Consider the following 21,278-nt stretch of genomic DNA (forward strand, 5'->3'; position numbering starts at 1 on the left):
GCCATAGGAGCCAAAATGGGATGGGCTGCAGGTTGATTAAAAAAGTGCAGTAGAGACACTGGAAAGAGGAAACCATATCCCACAGATATGTAAAGCAGTGTGGCACAGACCAGGAAAGGAAATTTTATCTACATGGGAATAGAAAAGTCCTTTTCTGAAATACACGGGAGAGTTTAAATCCATAGAAGAGGACACAAACAAAGGACGTTATGACCAAGAACCCAAGTTAATTACCTGCTGCTTCTGTGTTTCTTGGGCTAAAGAAATACTGAGAGTTAGGACCACAGAGTTACTATGGGACCTTTCCCAGTGTTGTACCTTTGTCTCCAACTCTTAAGAGGTTGGAAAGAAACAGCAAACTTGGAGATTTGCCTCTTAAAAAGAAGTAGCTACTACTACTTTCCTTACTTTCAAATACACAGTTTTCTACAGCAGCTTTTAAAGATTTGCAATGACTAAAACAAAGACAGGAGTGAGAAGAAAAAGACAGCGATGGCACACGCTACAGAAGCCAACGAGAAAAGCTGCTGGGGTGGGAGTCATCTCCTCCACGTGCAGTGGTGCCGAGCTTTGGTTACGCACCTACGCTCCTTCCACAGGCAAGAGAAAGAGGCAGGACCCTAATGGCTGAAGTTAAACAAGTGGAAACCCATCCCCGTGTTAAACTACCCTTTAATTTCAGCATGGAGTTATACGTATACACACACACAAATATATAGCAAACTAAATAAATACAGACAGACACTTTTTACAACTCCTGTTATATTTAAAATGCTCTAATCCTCCAACGCAAATAAAATCAGTACTGGGAAAGGAGGGGCTCTGCCTGCTGACCTGCTAGATGTGAAAGCGCATTAAGGCACACCTATGTCTCCCCAATGGCACCAGTTACATGTATATTCCCATTAACTAAAAAAAAAAAAAAAAAAAAAAGACTGCTTACTGGTCCTTTTGTAGGTGTACATGTATTTATTCTACTTCAGCTACAGTCAGCCCCTCTGGTGCTCAGGAGTGCGGGTGGTGGGGCTGCCCCAGCTGCGTTCCCGTGCTGGAGAGGGTCCCCAGCTGACCCCCCTCCCCAAACCGCCCCGTTTTCTCATAGTCCCTCAGCATCTTCAACTCCCTCTGTCACCACTTCGGGATCACAAAACTACACTGGATACCACCAAACGATTTTCTGCTGCAGACGCTGTTCTGGGAAGGACAGTGGAATGTACCACTTGTCTGCTGCGCTTTCCTCCTCGTCCCAAGCATATTTTTCATTAAAACAAGCTGGCTCTCAGAAAACAATGCACAAAACGACAACCCTCTTTTGGTGAAAATACTAGAAGCACAAACACCACAATGTTGGCAAACGAGCCTTTCAAAAAAAATATAGAAAACGGACTGGTTTGTGTTTCTTTTAAGAAAGTAGGGTGTATTTCAGAGGTAGTATATTTTTCCTAAATTATTATAAATAAACTCTTGCGGCAACTTCTGTTTTTTTCCATGGGATACTTAAATAGTTTTGGACTGACAGTTAAAAAAAGATAAATCTGCTGGTATAACATTATTAAGCAAAATATTTTCACTGATCTCTTTGTAATTCCTTGGCAGGTGGAGGGAAATGAATCCATGGGCAAACGTTTCTACTAGGTCTGCAACAGTTTGTTGGTCTGGCCAGGAGCAACACAAGGAAAGGTGATGGGGACATAGCCCTTTGCTTTCTCTTGGTGAGGAAATCTGCTTGCTTCCTCCTCAGTTTGACTTCTCAAAACCTGAGGGAAAACGGCTCTCAGGTGGAAGTGCCCCAGCATGGTCCCAAAGGAACAGAAAAGCCGGAGCGACCCAACTGCTGGGCAAACCCCTCTCCTGGCAGATGCCGGGCGCATCGGGGTGGGAATCTCTACAGCCCCAATGGAGGAGTCAAAGCTACGTGCTCTGAGCTGCAATAGATACGTCTTCCCTGGGAATCAAGTCCTACAGGAGGAGGGGGAAACCCTACCAAAATGAAAACTGCCATTAACATAACAAACCACAGAAGAAAAGGAGAAAGTATCATCTTTCCTAGCCTGCCTCTGCCAATAACCCTGGGGGTTCTTTGTAACAACGTCCTTCCTTAGGGAAATATAATTCCCAGGTTAGAGATACACTTTGAAACATAAAGCAGGCATAGTCATAAATATCTCGAGTGCTGTTTTGATCACTAGCATTTACAGAAAACATTCAATTTTGTTTCTTTTTTTTTTTTTTCAGCTGCCTTGTCCCGCTTGTGATTTTAGACAGCTTCCATGCTTACAAATTAGTCACTTCCACACACGGCATGGAGAAGGCTACATTAACACACCTGAACGTTTGAAACCTGTGACGATCTTCCTCTTGAACTTAGGAGTTAATAATAGACTTTTTGTAAGTAGTCCAGTACTATGGTGACTCTAACTCCAGCTGGGTTAATTACACAATAATTAGGTACAAACATCGCAACACAAAACACAGCTACATCATTATTTGCAACAAATGTTAACTCTAAATAAGTGCAACCTGTCCCACAAACACTTGCTATAAACGACTTAAAAATAAAAGTAAAATTTGATGGGGTAAACACAGAAAAAAAAAAATTCTCCGGGAGAATTTTTTTTGTTAAAAAAAAAAAAAAAATTAAAATAAAAATCTCAGCACTCATTTAGAGTTAGGGATCTTGTGAAAGAAAGCTTTAAAAGGAGCAAACCTGATTTGCTGTGGCTGTTGCGGCGAAGGGAACACTTGTTGCAGGAGTTGTTGCTGCAGAGACAGTGGCGGCCGTAGCGTTGTGCATCATGGGTACTTTCAGGAGGGGAACCATGGAAGCAATGAACAGGAGGGTGCAGCATTATGGTAAGAGAAGTGGTATTTTTGGCATGGTGAATATCAAGAGCGGCAAGCCATCGTCATGGGTTAAACCGGCAGATGGCATGCAATCACAGTGCAAAGCGAGAAAGCGTGGCGGAGAAATAAAAAAAAAAAGGGAAAATAGCTTATTACAAGTACAATTAAAGGAAGGTTGTCAACACAATCGGCGATTCCCAGAAAAAAGAGCAAGGACCATTGAAAACGTGGGTGTTATCTCTAAGAAGAGGATTACTTGCGCAAATGAGGTCTCCACCAAAATAGCCCGTTAACCTGAGAATTATTACATGGGCAATTTGTTTTCCCCCAGTATCGATATAAAGCACTCCAAAATAAAATTCTACTAAAAAAAAAAAAAATACAGTGGTTTGTACTGGGAAGGAAAATGATAAACGTTTATCTTCATTTTTAAGCACAATATAAAAATGAATTATTTTCATGTATCTTCATTTTGAAGTAAGCCAGATACTCGCTGGCTTCCTTTATAATCCAATTTATGCATTTTTTTTCCACTAGCACTGCATAACTGTTAGACTTTATCAGAGTTAAATCACCATCTGCTTTGAGGCAAAAGTCAGGAGAAGGATGATAATAATTTTCCTGATTTAAATACTACTTTGTTTGATCCAAAAAAGCAAGGTCGATTTTGTGGAAGTCGCTGCTTTTGCTCATTTTAAGAATGAATTTTAATCAGCATCTTCATGGGAGGAGAATTATTAACTTGATGTTTTAAAGGCTTGATATTTTAACTGCTTATCTGAGTAGTACCACAAAAAAAATAATAACTGGGATAGGGCTATAGAATAAAAGAAAGATTGCTTTTCCATCTTAGAGGCTGTTGCACTGGACTTCCATTTTGCATGCCCAAAATGTTAATTCCAAGCTGCAAATATATTTGAAGGAGGAGTAAGATTCAGATTACGGGTTTCAACAGAACCTCTGTGGATCAAAGTAGGCATTTCTGGGAAACGCTGATAAAACTTTCTAACACACAGCAAAAAGGAGAAATAGGCACACCACTATGAAACTTTAAAACACTGATGAAATTTGCTGGCTTTTTCCAGTATTTTATGATTTTATAGTACTAGACATTATAAAATATAAAGAGAAATAAAACTTTGAAAACTGAAAAGCAGACTGGAATTCATGGTATTATGCTTTTGCAGTGTAGTTGTTATAGCAGGTGATATCACATCTAAACTGCAGCTTTCATCTACAGATCTAAACACTCTACAAAGTCAACCAGAAAGACAAGCGAACCTTTAATTCTAGTCAGTGTCTAAATCTTGCCTAGGATTCTTGAAACAAGTGAATATACATCATATACAGTATAAAAAGATATCAATAAAGAAATTTGGAACCTACCAATACTGGTAGCGGGTGTCATGCACAAAACTGACCCTGCGTGTCATGCAATGATAGGTGAAAAAAGTGGATAAAGGGAAGAAACAGGTTAGCTGTTTAGAGTTAACATTCAAAGTGAGATTCAAGCATAACCACAGAGAAGTAAGTTAGTTAAATGAAACTGTAAGGTCATTCATAGTTTCGCTTTAACACAAAAAAGGTGATTATGTTCTTACTAAACTCCTGAGTATACTGTGTGACTTTTGGCACGTTTCTGTGTATCCACAAGTTACTTCATAAACTTTTTTATTTAGTACTTTTATCCTTTCACTTAGTGCTTTTGCAGCAACAGGTTTTTGTTTATAGAAACATCTTTGGTTAAATATCACATTATTGGGGAATTTTAGAACTCACTGCATAATTCAGACAGCTCAATGTTGCACAGATCAACATTCACCAACTCTTTGATATGCAGCAGAGAAAGAAGTTAAAAAGGAATTAGCTGATATTGTTCTGCAGGGGCTTTGCCAAATTTGCGTTTGATGTTAATGTACTCGTTCTTAACACAACACCAGAGGTGGAGAGGTGCTTCTGACTGAAGAAAACACTACTGTGACAATTCCCCAAGCCAAACACCTGAAAGTGTGTAACGTTCCAGCAAAAGGCTCCTCAAAGATGCTCTGAAGGACTGCTCGCCTGCCATGCAGTTTAGTTTTGGTGCCTAGTCCACCTTTAACCTTTCTGGGAAGACCAAATGAAAAAAAAAAAAAAAAAAAAAGAAGAAAACAAACCAGTGTATTTTCAGTAGAGTGCATATAGCAAGCTGGTGAAGGCGAGCAGGTAAGGAGACTAGTCCCAGGTACATGCATATTTGATACAAAGTCAAATATGCTTCCTGTATTCCTGCTTCATTACTACCGCAGCCCCTTATCGGACCATCGCAGTAGCAGTGTAACTATGAATGACCTTACCCAAGAACAGTCCCCGGAGAATACACAAAGTTCCTCCTCTAGAGGCTACAGAAACACTCACAAACAGCAATGGGAAGAGAGAAAAGATCTGTTGTTTTTAAGATCATTCACCAAACAATAAGGAGAAGGTGACAAAGCAATCAAACTGATGTAAAACAAACAAAGTGCAGAACTTTGGAGGTAAGCCATGCTAAGTCAAGCCCCACACTTTTTGTTAGGGGAGCAAGTGGTTAAGAAAGCAGAGAAGTTATATAAAACAATTAAGTTTTATATATATTCCAGCAGCAAAACTTGTCTATAATTTTAACTTAACACACACACACACACACAAGGAACACATTTGAAAATTATACCAGTTCAGAAAATATCACATAATCATTTAAAATCCAACAGATAATGTCATGCATTGCTCCTTAGACCTGGGTGGCATGACAGGCCTTACACCCACCAAATCCAGCCTTCCCAGGAAACGTGGGATTATCAGACATAGCATCTTTAATGAAAAGCTCATGACACCCACTCACATAGAGGGGGTTTCCCTTTCCTAACCTCCTCCCACACCCCACTCCTCTCTCTAACATCCTTTCTAGGTGCTGATGACGTTCGCAGAGAGGAAGAGGCTCAGCACTTTGAGAAAGGTTTTCTGCTCTGGGCTTGGGCTCCATCTGCTACGTTATCCCTCTATTCTTTTTTCATGCACTTGTTTTGGAGCTTGCCAACAGCCTGGCCCTTAAGGTTTGGTTCTAAGATCCACCCTTCCTACCATCAGAAATTTGTAAGATAAAACTATAATTACAACCATTAGTTGAAAAGAGGGATGGACAATAAAAAGCACCAAGAATGAGCTACTTAAGGAAGCATGAGCACTCCAAAAGTCTGGAAAATATCCAAATGCTATTTCACTGAAACAGGTTTAAACTACTGTGTTTTCCATAGTTAATTTAAAATCCTTGGCAATTGCAAATAATAGCGGTAAGCCCTGAAAGGGAGTGCTTAAGGGAAGGAACAATGCATATCATCCTGCAAATTCTCAGGGTTACAATGTAAAATAAATTTGAGGAAATTTCTGTATGTTCGTAAGCACAGGGCAGTCTTCCATTCACGTCCCAATAGGCAGTCTCACAATTTATTTTTTTTTTTCGAACACTCCCATAAACGTCAGCATGTTTTCTGCCACAGATATTCTGGTGCTCCAATGTGCTAAAAATACGGCATGCTATAACTTCCTATTGTAAATACAGGGGCAGGCTCCAAGGTTGTTACTCAGGCCTTATAGCAAAATTCCATGAAGTCAAAGCCATCTGTGTTTGTTTTTATCTTTAAAAACATATGGGAATGCTGATAGATTGGGAAATCATGGTGTGTTGCGTTTCGTTCCTTGTTTAACCGACATTATTTCTATAAACTAAAATAACATCGCTGAAATGTCAAGCGCATTTGCAAACACGTCGTTTTAAACGATTCTGGAAGCTCACACTCAATAACATTCTGATACTAAAATACGTAATTTGTTAATTACCAATGAAATCACAGAATTCATTAGGCAGGATATTTACCTTTGGGAAGTTTGGAGTAGGGGCGACTGACATAATTTAGAGGGTTACGTTGTTATTGTTTACACGAGCACCTAGCACATTCTTTCTCTCGCAGTGTTAAAGAGAAGCCCTGCCACCAGCCACGGTGCAGTTCGAGCCATCTCTCAATGCTCTCTGTTTTTTACAGAGTTCCAAGCACTGAAATGCAAATCACGTTCACTTGTCTTCGGATCACCCCTATGAAGAATTATAACCCCAGCTATTAGCCACAAATGCTAGGAAAAGTTCTGGTGGCGTTCCAAAACGAAAACCACGACAAGGCACCTGATGCCTCAAAGCCCCTTTAGCGCAGCTGCGGGGAGCGATGCGTTTTCCCAGTGCTCCCACAGAGGTACCGACGGGAAGGCTATGGCCGGAGCTCCCCTCCTCGCTCCGCTCGTGCGCGGCTGGGGTAATCCCCACGGCCGCCACGCAGCACCCGAGGGAGCAGGAGGATGCGCCTCGGCCACGGCACGCTTCCCGTGGCACCGCTGAAGGGCGACGCTTTTCCCAGCATTTTTGTTAGCGGAACTTTGCCCTCTCGTCTCCTAGGAGAGCGCTGGCAGATAAAAGTCAAAATACAGCCAATTTAAGGTAGGAAAAAAAAGGGGCAAACTCCGGACAACGATGAACGAGGCTATGAATGTGAAAAGCAGCCTAACGGCACGTTGAAATTTCTGCTTGAATTCTCGTACTTTCGCAGGAGGAATTAAAATAACGTAAATATCTGTGCAGACTTCACCTCAAGTAGGGCAGGGAGCATAATAAAACCTTCTGTTAAGTGCAACTGCCTGACACGGAGGCTACCTAAGGAACACAAAATCAGTTCAGCGTGGGTACAACATACCTGTTGGGATAAACGCTGCATGCTGCTGCAACTGAGCATTGGCAAGAGCCTGTTGATAGTGCAAGACACTGGGATTGAAAACGGCACTGGCACCATTGCTTTTTTCAAGTGCTTGTCTCTTTGGTAAAGGGTGAAGAACACCGGGAGGAAAGGCCTGTAAATAAATAAGTTAGTTAAAATGGCGTCATTTTTAAGACGTTGTCCGTAACATATACATAAATACAAAAACTTATTATTTTTAAAGCGGCTAAAGATGCCTTGCCATGCATATTAACTCAAAGCACAGCAATGTAAAATGAGTGAAATTTTGTTATTGATAGCAAAAGCATGGTACTATTAACCTAAAACTGTAGCAGCACAACTACTGAAAAGAAAGGCCTTTAAAGCAACGAAAATGGCATTGCCTTTAAGTAGGTTTTCAAATATTATAGGGAGAAAAAACCACTTGTGTTTCATTGCCAAGTATTTTCTTTTTTCAATTTAAATATCGTTTCCTATTATTATACAGATTAATGGATTACGTTAAGCGTTTTCAATTACAGAAGCAGTTTTATCTCAATTCGACTTCTCATGAGAGGATATTTAAAAAATGAAACCATGTTAGGAACCAAACTAAATCATCTGCATTTATTACGTATGAGAATGAGATGGATAAATAGAGTTTCCGGTAAATTAACGAGTATGTGAAATCATTTCCGGTTGATGTTCAAAAGTAAAGCGATACAAATTTCATTAGTTGCTTCTCTGAAAAAAAAAAAAAAAAAAAAAGCTACATGCAAAGCAAAAGGTGAAAGGTCAAAGTACCAGGTCTACAGTTGCTTCGAGAGGTCGCTTCATTGCTTTGGCAGTCGACTGAGTCTTTTAATAACAGGCAGCGAGCACATGATGGCAGTGGGCCAATGGGATTCAAGCGAATTAACATACAGGTAAACAGCAAGCAGAGGTGCATCATGGGAACGGCATTGCATTTGTGGATAGGTGAGAAGGAAAAAAATATTCTGAATGCAATATACAACATACAAAACACTAGGCATGCACAACAACAAAAATGTCTTCTAAAGAAATGAATATTACATTTCGAATTAGTACCGAAGCAAAAATGCATCTACTATACCTTAGTTAAAAGCATATAAGAGAGTAAAATATAGATGTTTGAAATTCAGGAAAGTTGAGTAAAACAGCAGCTTGCAGACACTATTAAGCATCGTATAAACACTTCACAGAGATGCAGAAAGTTTTAAGGATACGCCTATAAGAATTCCTGATAAGTTAGTTAAGTCACATTTTAATGCGGAAACATCAATTTGGAAGGCTGCATTTTCAAATACAAAGCACTAGTGAAAGTTGTAATGCATTACAAATGCTATTAATATCAGTGCTTGCAAAGTGAGGGTCTTTTAATTAAGAGAAGTGCATCATTCAATAGATTTGGGGTTCAAAATGAGAGAGATTCCTCTTTTTCAATACAAAGCAGAATAAATAATAGGTCTAGTTACACTAACTTATCATTAATTCTTTTTTTTTTCCCCTACAGCTGGGTCATTTTTGTAGATTTTTTTTCTCCTTGTAACTTACCACATTACATTGAGAGGGAAAAAAGTCTTTCAGAATTTAAAACATTTTCTAGATTTTCCTACAACCTTCAGTACTAGCTTCAGGAGCAGGGAGTGAAAATACTGCTCTCGGTTCATAAGCGAACATTAACGTATGAGCTACGATACTCGTCCAGCATTATTAATTTTCTTTAAAAGAAAGTATTTAAGCATAGTACATAGGCATATACATTTATGTATACTTCCATAATAAGATCAAACTTATGGCTGATATGATGGCATTCTGTAAAAAATCTTCTCATATAAAATGTTACTTTCAAGTTTTATAGTACAAAAAATTCTTACAAACCTTTAGAAAGGAAAGGAAGATTTACTTAGAAATCAGAATTTTTACTTTTGTTTTTTAAACACAGGCTGATATTTAGCTCTTTTTAGGATATACAGATTATGTCTATCTTGACATCAGTATGTGGAAATGGGGAACAAAAGTGGAAAAAAACAAAGAGGACAAGGCACAAAATGCCTACCAGCAGCTTATGGTCACAGGATTAGCTAGTGCCAACAGGGTATTTTGCAGGAGAGCCCTCACTTTGCCTATTCCTTGTTCCTGGCTCTGTTGCACCTACGTTGCGTGAGGCTTCCCAACACCCTCCCCATCTCTCCTTCAGCACGTTTCTGGATTACATACCCTGATCTACAGGATCTGCTCATCTGTCTGGGTCCAAGACTCAGACATAACAAGAAATACCCGGTGCAAAGTGAGGATCTGGAGAGCTTTCTTGTGCCCAAGCACAGTGCAGCCAATATGTGGTATCCCCCATGGGTACCCCCGTGGAGGACTTCACTCCGTCTGCACAGGGCACAGCCTCAGATCCACTCTGCATCCACCACGGATGGAAGTCTACACGGAGGTGAAGCATTATGACTGATTTCAGCATTATGCGATGATGAAGTCCACAAATTCAAATCAACATTGTTAAGAGTAAAGTGTTTCAGTTAATTACCTTTATTATCCAAATGCAGATCTTATCTGATCTCACTTGTTAACTTATTATCTCTGTGTCTGTGATTGCCTTTCTCCACTTCTTCTCCATGCTCTTCTTAACCTCACCTCTTTATTTGGAAGCTTTTTGCTGGCTTTCCCCTCATCTTCCGTAGCAAGTTCAGTCTCACAGTCTTCCCAGCCTGAAGGCTTTAACTTGATCTGTTTCTAGACCTACTCATCAGCCTTGTTTCCATGTAGTCTCTCCCTCTTCTCAGGCTTTCAGACCAACCGACCATTTTTCTCTCCCACCTTCATCTTTTCTTTCATTTTGTCCTGATAGTAAAACCTCCTTTGCCTTTTTCTGTTCCATCAGGTTATCTCCTGCTCAACATTTGATCTCCTACATAACTAACTACGAAAAATACCAATAGCTACAGACTGGAGCGGAAAAGGCTATGGAAAGGAAATAAAGGTAATAATAAAAATGATCAAGCATACTAAGGCATAGTATTTGTCTGCCACACGTCACATTGGTACGCTATAACATCTCCTGGAATACGAGCAAGATCCACGCAGCGGAGGCCTGCACGGATGTGCAAGGAGCTCCTGGCTAAACTCAAACGCAAGAAGGGAAGCCCATAAGAGGTGGAAGCAGGGATGGATGGCCCAGGAGGAACAGGGACACAGCCTGAGCATGCAGGGATGGGTTAGGAGAGCCAAAGACCACCTGGAGTTGAACCTGGCAAGGGATGTGAAGGACAACAAGAAGGGCTTCTCCAAGTGTATCAGCAACAAAAGGAAGACTAGGGAAAATGTGGGCCCATGGCTGAATGGCGCAGGCGACCTGGTGACAGAGGACATGGAGAACGCTGAGGTACTGAACAACTTCTCCACCTCAGTCTTTACTGGTAAGACTGGTGTTCAGGTCAGTGGAGACCAGTGGGGAAGTCTGAAGTGAAGAAGATTTACCCTCGGAGCAGGAAGATCAGGCTAGCGAACCTTTAAACAAACTGGACGTACACAAACTCAAAGGACCTGAAAGGATGCACCGACGGGTGCTGAGGGAGCTGGCCAATATCGCTGCAAGGCCACTTTAATTATCTTTGAAAGGTCCCTGTGACCGAGGGAAGTTCCTGAAGATTGCAAGAAAGTAAATGACACTCCTCTCTTCAAAAGGGCAGGAAGGAAGGTCTGAGGAATGACAGGTTGGTCAATGTTACCTCAGTCCCTGGGAAAGCAATCAAGCAATTCTTCCTGAAAACCATTTCCAAACACGTGAAAGCCAAGAAGGTGACAGGGAGTAGTCAGCATAGATTTATGATGGGGAAATTGTGCTTAACCAACCTGACAGCCTTCTATGATGAGACTGGCTTGGTGAGTGAGGGGAGAGCAATGGGTGGTGTTTCTCTTGACTCAAGAAAGGTTTTCAACGCTGTCTCCCATTCCACCCTCATAGACAAACTTATTTAGTACACGCTAAATGGGAAACAGCGAGGTGGATTGAAAATTGGCTCAACTGCCAGGCTCAAAGGGTTGTGATCAGCAACACAGAGTCCAGCTGGAAGCCAGTGACTAGTGGTGAGTGGTTGATACACAAAACAGACGTGCTGCTGCTCAGAGGGACCAGGAAAGGCTGGAGAAAGAGGCACAGAGGAACCTCACTAAGTTCATTGAAGAGAAATACCGAGCCCTGCACCTGGGGAGGAACAACCCCAGGCACTGGTACCTGCTGGGGGCCACCAAGGCTTGGCAGAAAAGGCCTTCAGGGTCCTGGTGGACACCAAGTTGCACATGAGCCAGCAATGTGCCTTCACAGCAAAGGCAGCCGACAGCGTCCTGGGCTGCATTAGGAAGAGCATCACCAGCAGGTTGAGGGAGGTGATCCTTCCCTTCTACTCGGCACTGGTGAGGCCGCATATGGCGCGCTACGACCAGGTCTGGGCACCCCAGTACAAGAAAGACACGGACATACTAGAAAACAGTCCCATAAAGGGCCCCAGAGATCATTAAGGGACTGGAGCACCTCTGATATGAGGAAAGGCTGAGGGAAGTGGGACCGTTCAGCCTGGAGAAGATGAAGGGGGACCTCATCAGTGTATACAAATACCTGACAGGGGAGTAAAGATGGAGCCAGACTCTTCTCAGCAGTGCCCAGTGACAGTACAAGAGGCAGTGGGAACAAATGTAAATGCAAGAAATTCCATTTAAATGTAAGAATTTTTATTTTTTTTTTTTACTATAAGCATGATTTAACCATGGAGCAGGCACGTCCTGGGCAATCTGCTCTAGCTCACCCTGCTTGAGCAGGGGGATTGCACTAGACAATCTCCAGAGGTACCCTGCAACACCAACTATGAACTCACATTTTAATTTAGGCTGTACATTCTTCAGTGACTTTTTATGCTCTCTGATGCACCATATAAGTATTTCGAGCTCCACAAGTACAATGATAGATGACAGAGTCTTCTAATGCACTTTACATTTAAGCTGTACACGGTCTATAGCCTCCTTCACAGTGTCTTTCCCCTTTCTTTTTACTTCAGACGATGAGGTCACCTAAGATATCCAAGTAAAAATTCCTAAACTTCAGTGTACAGAAATACAGACAGGGCATTTTCTGCAAGGTCCCAGATGGCAGAATTCATTGACCTTCAATGGTCTTATAAGCTTTGCCTACAGTGCTCTAACCCTATCCACAACACTCCCCTATACAAGCACCCTCTGGACCAGAGCCATGCAGCCAGCTCCCCCAGGAAGAAAAACGTCTCGGACACAATTTCAACCTGGGAGCAACTTGCAAGTGAACCCTACAGGTAAGCATTTGTACTTCTGCCTTACTTTTGCTCTCTAGATCCAACTGAGTATTCCTGGTTGTTCTTGGGTGGCCTTGCAGGCACGTGTCTTTTCTACCACTTTGTTGTTGTTATTGCCATTCTGGTGATTTTTCATTCCCTCTGATTGTTTCAAATCTATATTAAACAAAAAATAGTTGGATTGTAAAGAATCTTTTCTGTTTGATAGTCTAAATATGCCATTAAAACACATTATTTTGTACATATTTTTCTGCAAAAAGTCACCCTGAATTACAGGTCCCTGCCGCCTTCTCCGGTGACATAAGAATGCTAACATTTCAATTCTGTGTTTCCAAAGATGCTCCATCTTGCTTTGAGGCTACTGCAACTTCAATGACAGCTTATTTAAAATCACAGGATATACATCCAACCATTACTGAAGTGCAAAAAATTAATCCCCTCATCACTCTCCTTTCTTCTTTAGTATACTGCCTAGAAATATTACATTCTCTAAACTGACAATGAATATTGCACAATAGAAGCTAATTAGAATAAAAAAAACAATCTCCTTTGCTTTAATTTCCAGATGGTATTCAATTTCTGCAAGCACAGGGAAGTTTAACTAAAAGTCATCCAATTTGAAACAGAGACTGGGGATACTGTAAGGGAAGGAATATTAAAACTCAAGAAATGTTCTTCTGTTTGGAGGTTTACTTTCTTGCATAACTTACCCTTTGTCCCTCAAAAAGTCTGGTCTTTGCTAATTTGCTAAATACAATAGCTTGGGGTAGTTATATACTGTACTGTATTGTGTTTCTGGTAGGCTTTTTACCCAGAGAATAACTGTATTGTCTCTAAATATTGTATGCACTGCCCACAAGTCCACAAACCACATCTGCTTAATTATTCGTCCACTACCAACAACGAAGACAATGATTCTTTGATTTGCTGCCAGCAATTTTGTCTCCCAAGTCAGATCCTGCATGCTTGATTTATTTAACTTTATCAATACCACTCTATTTAAATTTATCAACTTTCCTGGTAGCAACCGTAAGAGAGATCCAATACTGGTAAATGGATGGGCTGACTTGTCTGAACAGTTTTAAGTAAGAGCTTGAAATATCTGAAAATAGAAAGCCCTCAATCTCTTCTTCTCACTATACGTACTATGTTTTTTTCTTAATGATTCCCATTTTAGTTTACTACTTTTAAACCCTGTGATTCAAGTAACTTGCCCATGACAGTGGGAGAGGCAAGAAAAGTCTCTAGGTGTGAGATTCATCCAACCAAAGTTCAAAAAGATATAGTCAACACTTTTTAGTCAGTGGGGAAAGATGTGTACCTACAGAGAGCAGTTCCTTCTCATCCTCAGACAGGCACTAATGGTAGATCAGATGAACGTGCTGGTTCTTCTCCGCTACCTATAAAGTGAGACCAAGGTGGCTAGGCTAGGCTCAGATATCTAGCCGTCTGAAATCTAAGGTGGGGTGAGTTGAATCTTAATACAGGTTTCTTTTCTACCACCAATCTCTGAGGGAAGAGCTCGCTCTTTGCTTTTCTTCCTTTTCTTCCAAATTTCCACATGGGTATCTGTCATCAAAGAGCTAAAACAGCGTATGTGCCCCTGTTTTCCAGGGGACACTGAAGCTTATCAGTTTTGTTTCTGTTTGGAAATACTAGGGGCAAATTTAACATATAATCAAGGCAGAGAACAGAAGTGGTATAGAGTGTCATTTGCTTCACTTTCTTGGATAGAAATACAGCATTAAAATAAGGGCATAAAGAAAAAAAGTGCTTCCTCCCATCAAGCAATAGTAATAGTTTTATAAATTCTTATCTTTTACCAAAAAAAAAAAAAAAAAGAAAGAGGCAAAAGAGAAAAGAAAGTATAAGCAAACAGCATTAAATTGAAGCAAAATAGGCATCAAAGAGCTTCTGTCAAAAAAAGCCAGCCATATATGCCAGCACTTACCATCACAGTCGCAGCTGCCGCAGCTGCCTGGGCTGCCACCGCAGCCTGGTTGGCTTGGTGTTGCGCCGCTTTGATTTTGGCCTGCAAATGTGCAGGAGGGTGAAAATACTTGCATTTCTCCCTCATGCAACGACCTTTTATGTAATCCATACACACGGTTACGGTGTTGTCGTTTGTGTCAATCATTGTGCTGTCTGCTGGATGCGCAAAGCGGCAATCAGTCTCTCCACGCGCACAGTTTCCCCGCTGGAACTCCCTGCACACCTACATGCAAAACAAGACGCGTTGCAGGGGAAGAGCTCGGCGCAACGCGAAAGGGCAGGGAGAGCCCCGCGCCCCCAAAAGACAGACCTGCCCCCCTTCCCCCGTCAGTTCAAGTTTTTCGGCGAATTCAATTTAATAAACGCTTCGTCTTCTTCTGGGAGAGGGAAATGCATCTATTTTACCCGTACATGCTCGGGTCCTCAGGTAGCTCTGCGGCACAGTGGCTAAACGAACTTGACATGCAACAGAAGCACTCCCAAATGCCTTTCCTTTTTCCTGTCTAGAAAACACCTGGGAAGGATCCTCACTGAAGTAACTGCCCCTGCAAAACTAGCTGGGAATCACTAAATATTCAGTCCCTTCCTGACTACACTTTGTATTCTTGCAGCTCCGCTGGTAGGGAAGGAAGAGTTCTTGCTGAGACCTGGGGAAGATATGCATCAGATGCACTGCATTTTTTATGGAGTCTACAAATAAAATGGAGAGCCTCCTTAAAAATAATTTTCAAAAATGGGCAGAATGAACATGTGGATTTTCCTAGGAAGAAACATACTCTAGATACTACTGCTTAGGCTTTTGGGAAAGGACATTCATTTCTGCAAGAGCCATTTGGCCTTCTTGTGTACTTGGAACACAGATTCCACTGAGCCCAGCCAGGCAGAGATCCATCAACACCAGAGAGGCTCTGCACATAGCTGGGGGCTTGCCCCTTCAGTCTGCTGCGTGGTTGGTAAAATTCGACTTCTCCATTTGTAACTCAAGGCTGAAGGGCTATACCATTCCCCTAATAGCAATCCATAAGGCTATAAAATTCCCCTAACATCAGTGCATAAAAACCGGGACAGAATTAATACTGCAGTAAGAATGTGCTTGTTAGATATTTCATCGAGGCATACATTTACAGGCATGTATACTCGAGGTACTTTGAAGGAGATGAACTTTACAAAAGATGAAAATTCCTGTCCATGTCTGTGTATCAAATCTGAATGAACATACTACCTTAAAAATAACAGTGTTTAGTTACCACTGGCTGCAAGTGTAGAAATCCTACCTGGTTACAAGGTCTTTATTTGTAGCAAATAAATTTAAGCATCCTTTCTAACAGAGTTTTTCCCTCCAGGATCTTTCACACAGCCTAACAGAGGATTGTATTTCTAGTCACAATGGTGTCTACAGTACCTCCAGTTTATCAGTCCTGAGGAGTTTCTGGGTAGCAGTTGAACCGGGGACTGAAACCGGTGGACTTCCAGGAACAATGACAGGCGGCGTGGGCAGGATCTCAGTCGGGACTAAGCCAACTCCTGGTGTTACTGGCGTTAGGTAAGGAGCAAAGCTAATAGCTGTGTTCGTTCCTATTGTGGGACCCACTGGAAATGTGGGCTGCAAAAGGAAAACACAGACCAAGATGAAAAAAATCCAACCCTTTAATCAAGAGCTTACTAGTTGTCTTTTGTGTGTTCTTTCTGGCACTGATTCATTTTCTTAATGAAAAAATTTCAAACAGCTGGCAAAACACACGGCATACTCTCTTCTTTTAATCACGTAACACATTCCAGTAGTATTCGAAGAACCGCCTTTGTAGCTCTATTATTGGAAAAGAGGTTGCCGATGCAAAGGAAGTCTTACTTTGAACCTGAATCTCTATGGAGGTCCAGCTTACATTGCAGGCTTATTTACACATCTAAAAGCAGAAATAACATAGACATAGACTTTATTGCTTTTTCTCAATACCCGTTTTCCTTGGGAAAACAGGCTATTTTTCAAGGCACCAGATTTCATAGGTGAAGCGTGATTAACTATATTAAAGCCATATTTCTAATAAGAGTATATATAATGAGCTCTTTGGCATGTAACTTCCATCTGTTCGCATGCTGTATTTTGCCACCTCCTGCAATTATATGTTGCTATGGCTCACACATCAAAAAACCTCACCTTTGCGAATGTTTGTGTGCTCAGCTGTCACCAGTGGCAAGCAGAATAAATATTATAATCTCAGCTGGACACAATATTTAGAAAGGGATTATTCAGGCTTAGCTAGAGTTCATCTTACGAAAAAATTTGATTGGAAGGAATGATACATCTAAAAATCTGTTTCATGCCTTCCTACAGCAAGTCAGTGAAGTCATGACCAGAAGAAAGAGCACTTGTGTGATGCTAAAATGCAGCCTTTCCAAGGCAGAATGGTGGGTTTGTTACCACCAGCTCCATGGGGGATGGAGGCAGAACATCACCGTGGTCAGACCACGGTCAGACCCGGAAAGTGGTTTAGTTCTGCAGAGCTGATGTTTACCCCAGGGAGCGAAACTATAATTATAAATGAGGAAGAACTATGCGGAAAAACAGGACGCATCTCAGATCAGCTTTGTCAGAAATTAAGTTCCCAAATAAGCCGGCAGCTAGAAATGAACCACACAACAGCAGAGCACTAAGGAAAGACTTAAAAACGCTTAACGAAGGAGGAGTGTCTTTCTCATCAAGGTGGTCTGCACGGTCTTTGTTGGAGAAGGGAAGCCAGCCACGCACAGTATGTAGAAAATATGCAAGAGAAAGCATAGGAGCTAGAAGGTTTATTTCTGTTTCTGTTTATTTCTGGGGTTTTTTTTTTGTCTTTGGAACCAGTTACTAAATTATAAATGAATGTGAGTTAGTACCAAGAAGATGCTTTGAGCAGCAGATTAGCCAGGATACCGAACTGTACGGAAATGGCATTTACCTGCCCTAGAGAATTAAAAGTGCATAACGCTCTGTTTTTATCAGAGATCAAAACTGCTTGATATCAAACAGCCCAGTTTATATGTCAAGTGTGAACTAAATTCTTTAGAGCATAGTAATGAACATTTATATGAAACAATGGTTCAATTATGTTGAGGACAATATGTGTTATGTAAAATATAAATAACTGCTTTGTATCAGATATAATTTTAAGAATAAATCCACATGTCAAATGACTTCTGTGGAATTTTCTTTCACTTTTCATCCACTTGGTCAAGGCTGAGTCATCTTAATCTGGCAATTTGTGTGAGACAGAGAAATAAAACCCGGCACTTTTATCAGAGCAATCAGTACAGAAGGCATTACATCATGAAATTGTAAAGTTCAAATGATGAAATGCGTGAGTAGAAAAAAGTATAATTTTGCCACTTTAATTTTTCTCATAATATTAAGAGGTAGAATCTATTACTTCATCAAAACTTTTTTTGGTGAACACTCAAGCAGTAAAAAAACAGGAAATATCAAAACACATTATGCCAATATACCAAGATACATTTTGATGAACATCTACCAGAAATTCAGGGACTCCTGACACCCAATTTTTGTTCATGCCTCCCACCTTACAGCAGATATTTCAAGTGTAAAAACACATTCGAAAAAGGCATCTGAGGTGAGCTTCTTGTGACCAAATACAGATGTCTTCCTCCGAGATGCTTACACTTGGCTCCTATGATAGCCCGTGGAAGGGCAGAGGCACTTAAAAAACCAAATCATCTAATCTGAATGCAGACGTCTGAAACAAGCCAAGTGAATAGTAACCAGAAGTGCCTAGGTCTTTATTGATAAACTATAAATGGACCTTGGGAGCCCAATGCAGAAGTTGATGCCAACACTCCAGATGCCTCAAGTTAGAGAAAGAAATCCACTCCAGTGGGATGCCTTACAGCAGGCATTCAGATTGAGAAAACATCATTAGCAGCCATGTGTGAAAAGTTTAATTCAGATTACTTGCCTAACCATGCTTTGGAAGTCTGGTACAACGAGGAGCTCAACTGCAAAGGCAGCCCAGAGCAAACTGATCATTTTAATGCATATCCAAAGATGCTGCTCATGCATGCAAGACTCTAGTTTTATGTCACCTCCTGGATTTGAAGTGTTCCAGGCACCATATGCATCACCTTAAGATAAAAAGCTGAGTTTGTAAAGTGCACGCACCAGCAAGTCTCTGTCTTATTCTGGGACACTTCAGATTTCAAGAGAGTAAGAAAATGCTACCCAGAATGACATTAACCTTTGTTCCTGGTACTGGGATTAAACACTATTTAAAGCCCTTCAAACCCATAAACTCCTGAGAAACTTTGCATTCCTACTCAAGTAGCTTACTAGCAAATTACTACACAAATTTTCAGCTCCAGAAGGATTATAGGTAAAAACCTTGCAAATCTAGACTAAACCTGACATGAACTGAATGAAGGTTAAAAAAAAAAAAAAAGGAAAAAATATGCAAATTATTCTGGGATAAAAAAAATATATCAAATCTACAGCAACACGTCATTATATCTTCAAATGCAAACATAAATGAACATATCTCTAGCATCCCGGCAATTCCTTAAGTCAACAGACGGGGACTATTTTTATTGATACTAGTTTAGAGAACTTTTGCAAGTCAATATGGTCTTCAACTTTACTTACCATTAACACCATCAGAGAAATATACTTACCACTGGCTGTAGCGGTGTCCCTGGAAACATGAACTGCATTTGCTGGGCGAGCATTGCGGCTGCAGTTTTTTGTTGGATTAAGTTGTTCCTGCCATTGATTTCCAGTTGAGTTTTTAAATGTGTTGGTGGATGAAGGTACTTGCAGTTCTCCCTTGTACAACGACCCTGGAAAAAGAAGTCACACTAATTGGTCTGCTGCTTTTGATGATAGTTTAATGCCTTCAAGCAAAATATTATATGATAAACTAAGCAAGAACTAATGAAATACAGGGTGGTTCCTGGGAACTATGTAGCAGGTTGGGAGGAGCTGATGGCCTCGAGCTCTGCCTCAGCCCACTACCTCTGATTGATTGTTAAGGCTATTAGTCACAAAAAAAAAGAGAAAGACTTTGAAACAGCATTTTCACTGTTAAGTACAGATCACTGCTATACAATTAATACTCTGAGTATTATCCAGACTGCCTGAACTGCCTCTCATGCTATCTTGGCTAGAGTATCTGGTGTTACCATAACATAAATGTTCTTTATAAATGGCATTACTTTATGAATAACAAATTTAAACCTTCTTTAAGAGAAATGCAGCTTTTAAGTATATTATATTAAAAAATAATTGTGTGTTCATGGCAGTAAGGATCTAAAGTGGCCACCCTCTGCTTGCGTTCTCTCATACATTCATCCTTATTCCAGTTCACTGCCTTCTGGCCTCCTGTTTTTATTACATCAGCACAACTTTGAACTATTTCCATTCAAGTATAAAAGAACAGAAGCCAAGCTGGTACTTTTGCAGCCTAAATTTAGAAGCAGTGCATGGAGCTAAATCTGAAGGTACACAGCAAAAGGAGAGCTCCTGATCAACCTGAAAGCAAGAATTTTTAGACAGTTATGAGACAATAAGAGACAATAAAAATATGGGTGGGCAGTCACCTGTGAGGTGACTTGTGCTGGAGGCGATGGACATGGAGCACGCCTCTACAAGCACCGCGTGCTGACGAAAACGTAGGCAGAGCAGCGTAAGACGTGCTGATATATTTTCCCCCAGAAAGAGAAATCGTGGGGTACACCAGCAGGTTGTGCAGCTGCAGGGCAGGACCTGCTGAGATCAGAAGCTCCTCGATGACACAGCTCACAAACAGTCACAAAATTTTAAGAGCTGTGACCAGAGGACCTAGAGCATTAGTCAAACTGCATTTGACACACGAAACTTGTAAAAGGTAAGTTCCCAAATTGAGATGTTTTTAAAAAGTGCTTTTTAAACTTTCCAGTCACTGGCACAAGGGCTTTACAATTTGTAGCCAAGCAGGAATATCCTATAGCCAAGAAAACATTAAGATTCCTATGCAAGAACATCACACAGTACACATGTACACTGACTCTGTCTATGCAAACACACACACACACTGCTACAAAACCTTCAATAAGCTTCCAATGTCCCAGAACAACAGCGTTAATGCTATACTTTTTACTCAGACAGCGGAACACTGCTGATTCTGCCTCTAATCTGCTATAAGGATGTAGTAACTACCTACACAGGAGTGAGTTAAACATGTTCAGGAAGGTTCTCCTGCACCGAGGCTGACGGGAATGCAAACAGCTATTTCCACACTATTAAACTATTGAGAACAGCTCTTTCCTGAACTGCGCCTGGCCACTGCTCAGGAGTATGCTAAATGGCAGAGGC

At 41.0% G+C, this 21,278-nt stretch overlaps 1 protein-coding gene across 10 annotated transcripts in view; it reads right to left on the reverse strand.

Moving 5' to 3' along the window:
* MBNL2 (muscleblind like splicing regulator 2) overlaps positions 1 to 21,278 on the reverse strand; it is a 113,613-nt gene that overhangs the window by 15,554 nt on the left and 76,781 nt on the right. For 5 of the 10 annotated variants that reach the window (XM_052785761.1, XM_052785753.1, XM_052785760.1 and 2 more), the window contains 7 exons: positions 19,601 to 19,765; positions 16,347 to 16,547; positions 14,904 to 15,167; positions 8,406 to 8,459; positions 7,602 to 7,755; positions 4,231 to 4,266; positions 2,708 to 2,802 (listed from right to left, as the gene is read on the reverse strand). In XM_052785761.1, the coding sequence (XP_052641721.1) occupies positions 2,708 to 2,802; positions 4,231 to 4,266; positions 7,602 to 7,755; positions 8,406 to 8,459; positions 14,904 to 15,167; positions 16,347 to 16,547; positions 19,601 to 19,654 (858 nt within the window). In that variant the 5' untranslated portion in view covers positions 19,655 to 19,765. The remainder of the gene's footprint in view (positions 1 to 2,707; positions 2,803 to 4,230; positions 4,267 to 7,601; positions 7,756 to 8,405; positions 8,460 to 14,903; positions 15,168 to 16,346; positions 16,548 to 19,600; positions 19,766 to 21,278) is intronic. The other 5 variants (XM_052785756.1, XM_052785757.1, XM_052785755.1 and 2 more) reach the window with 5 other exon arrangements.

This window comes from Harpia harpyja, chromosome 4 (genome assembly GCF_026419915.1).
Source record: "Harpia harpyja isolate bHarHar1 chromosome 4, bHarHar1 primary haplotype, whole genome shotgun sequence".
Classification (NCBI taxonomy): Eukaryota; Metazoa; Chordata; class Aves; order Accipitriformes; family Accipitridae; genus Harpia; species Harpia harpyja.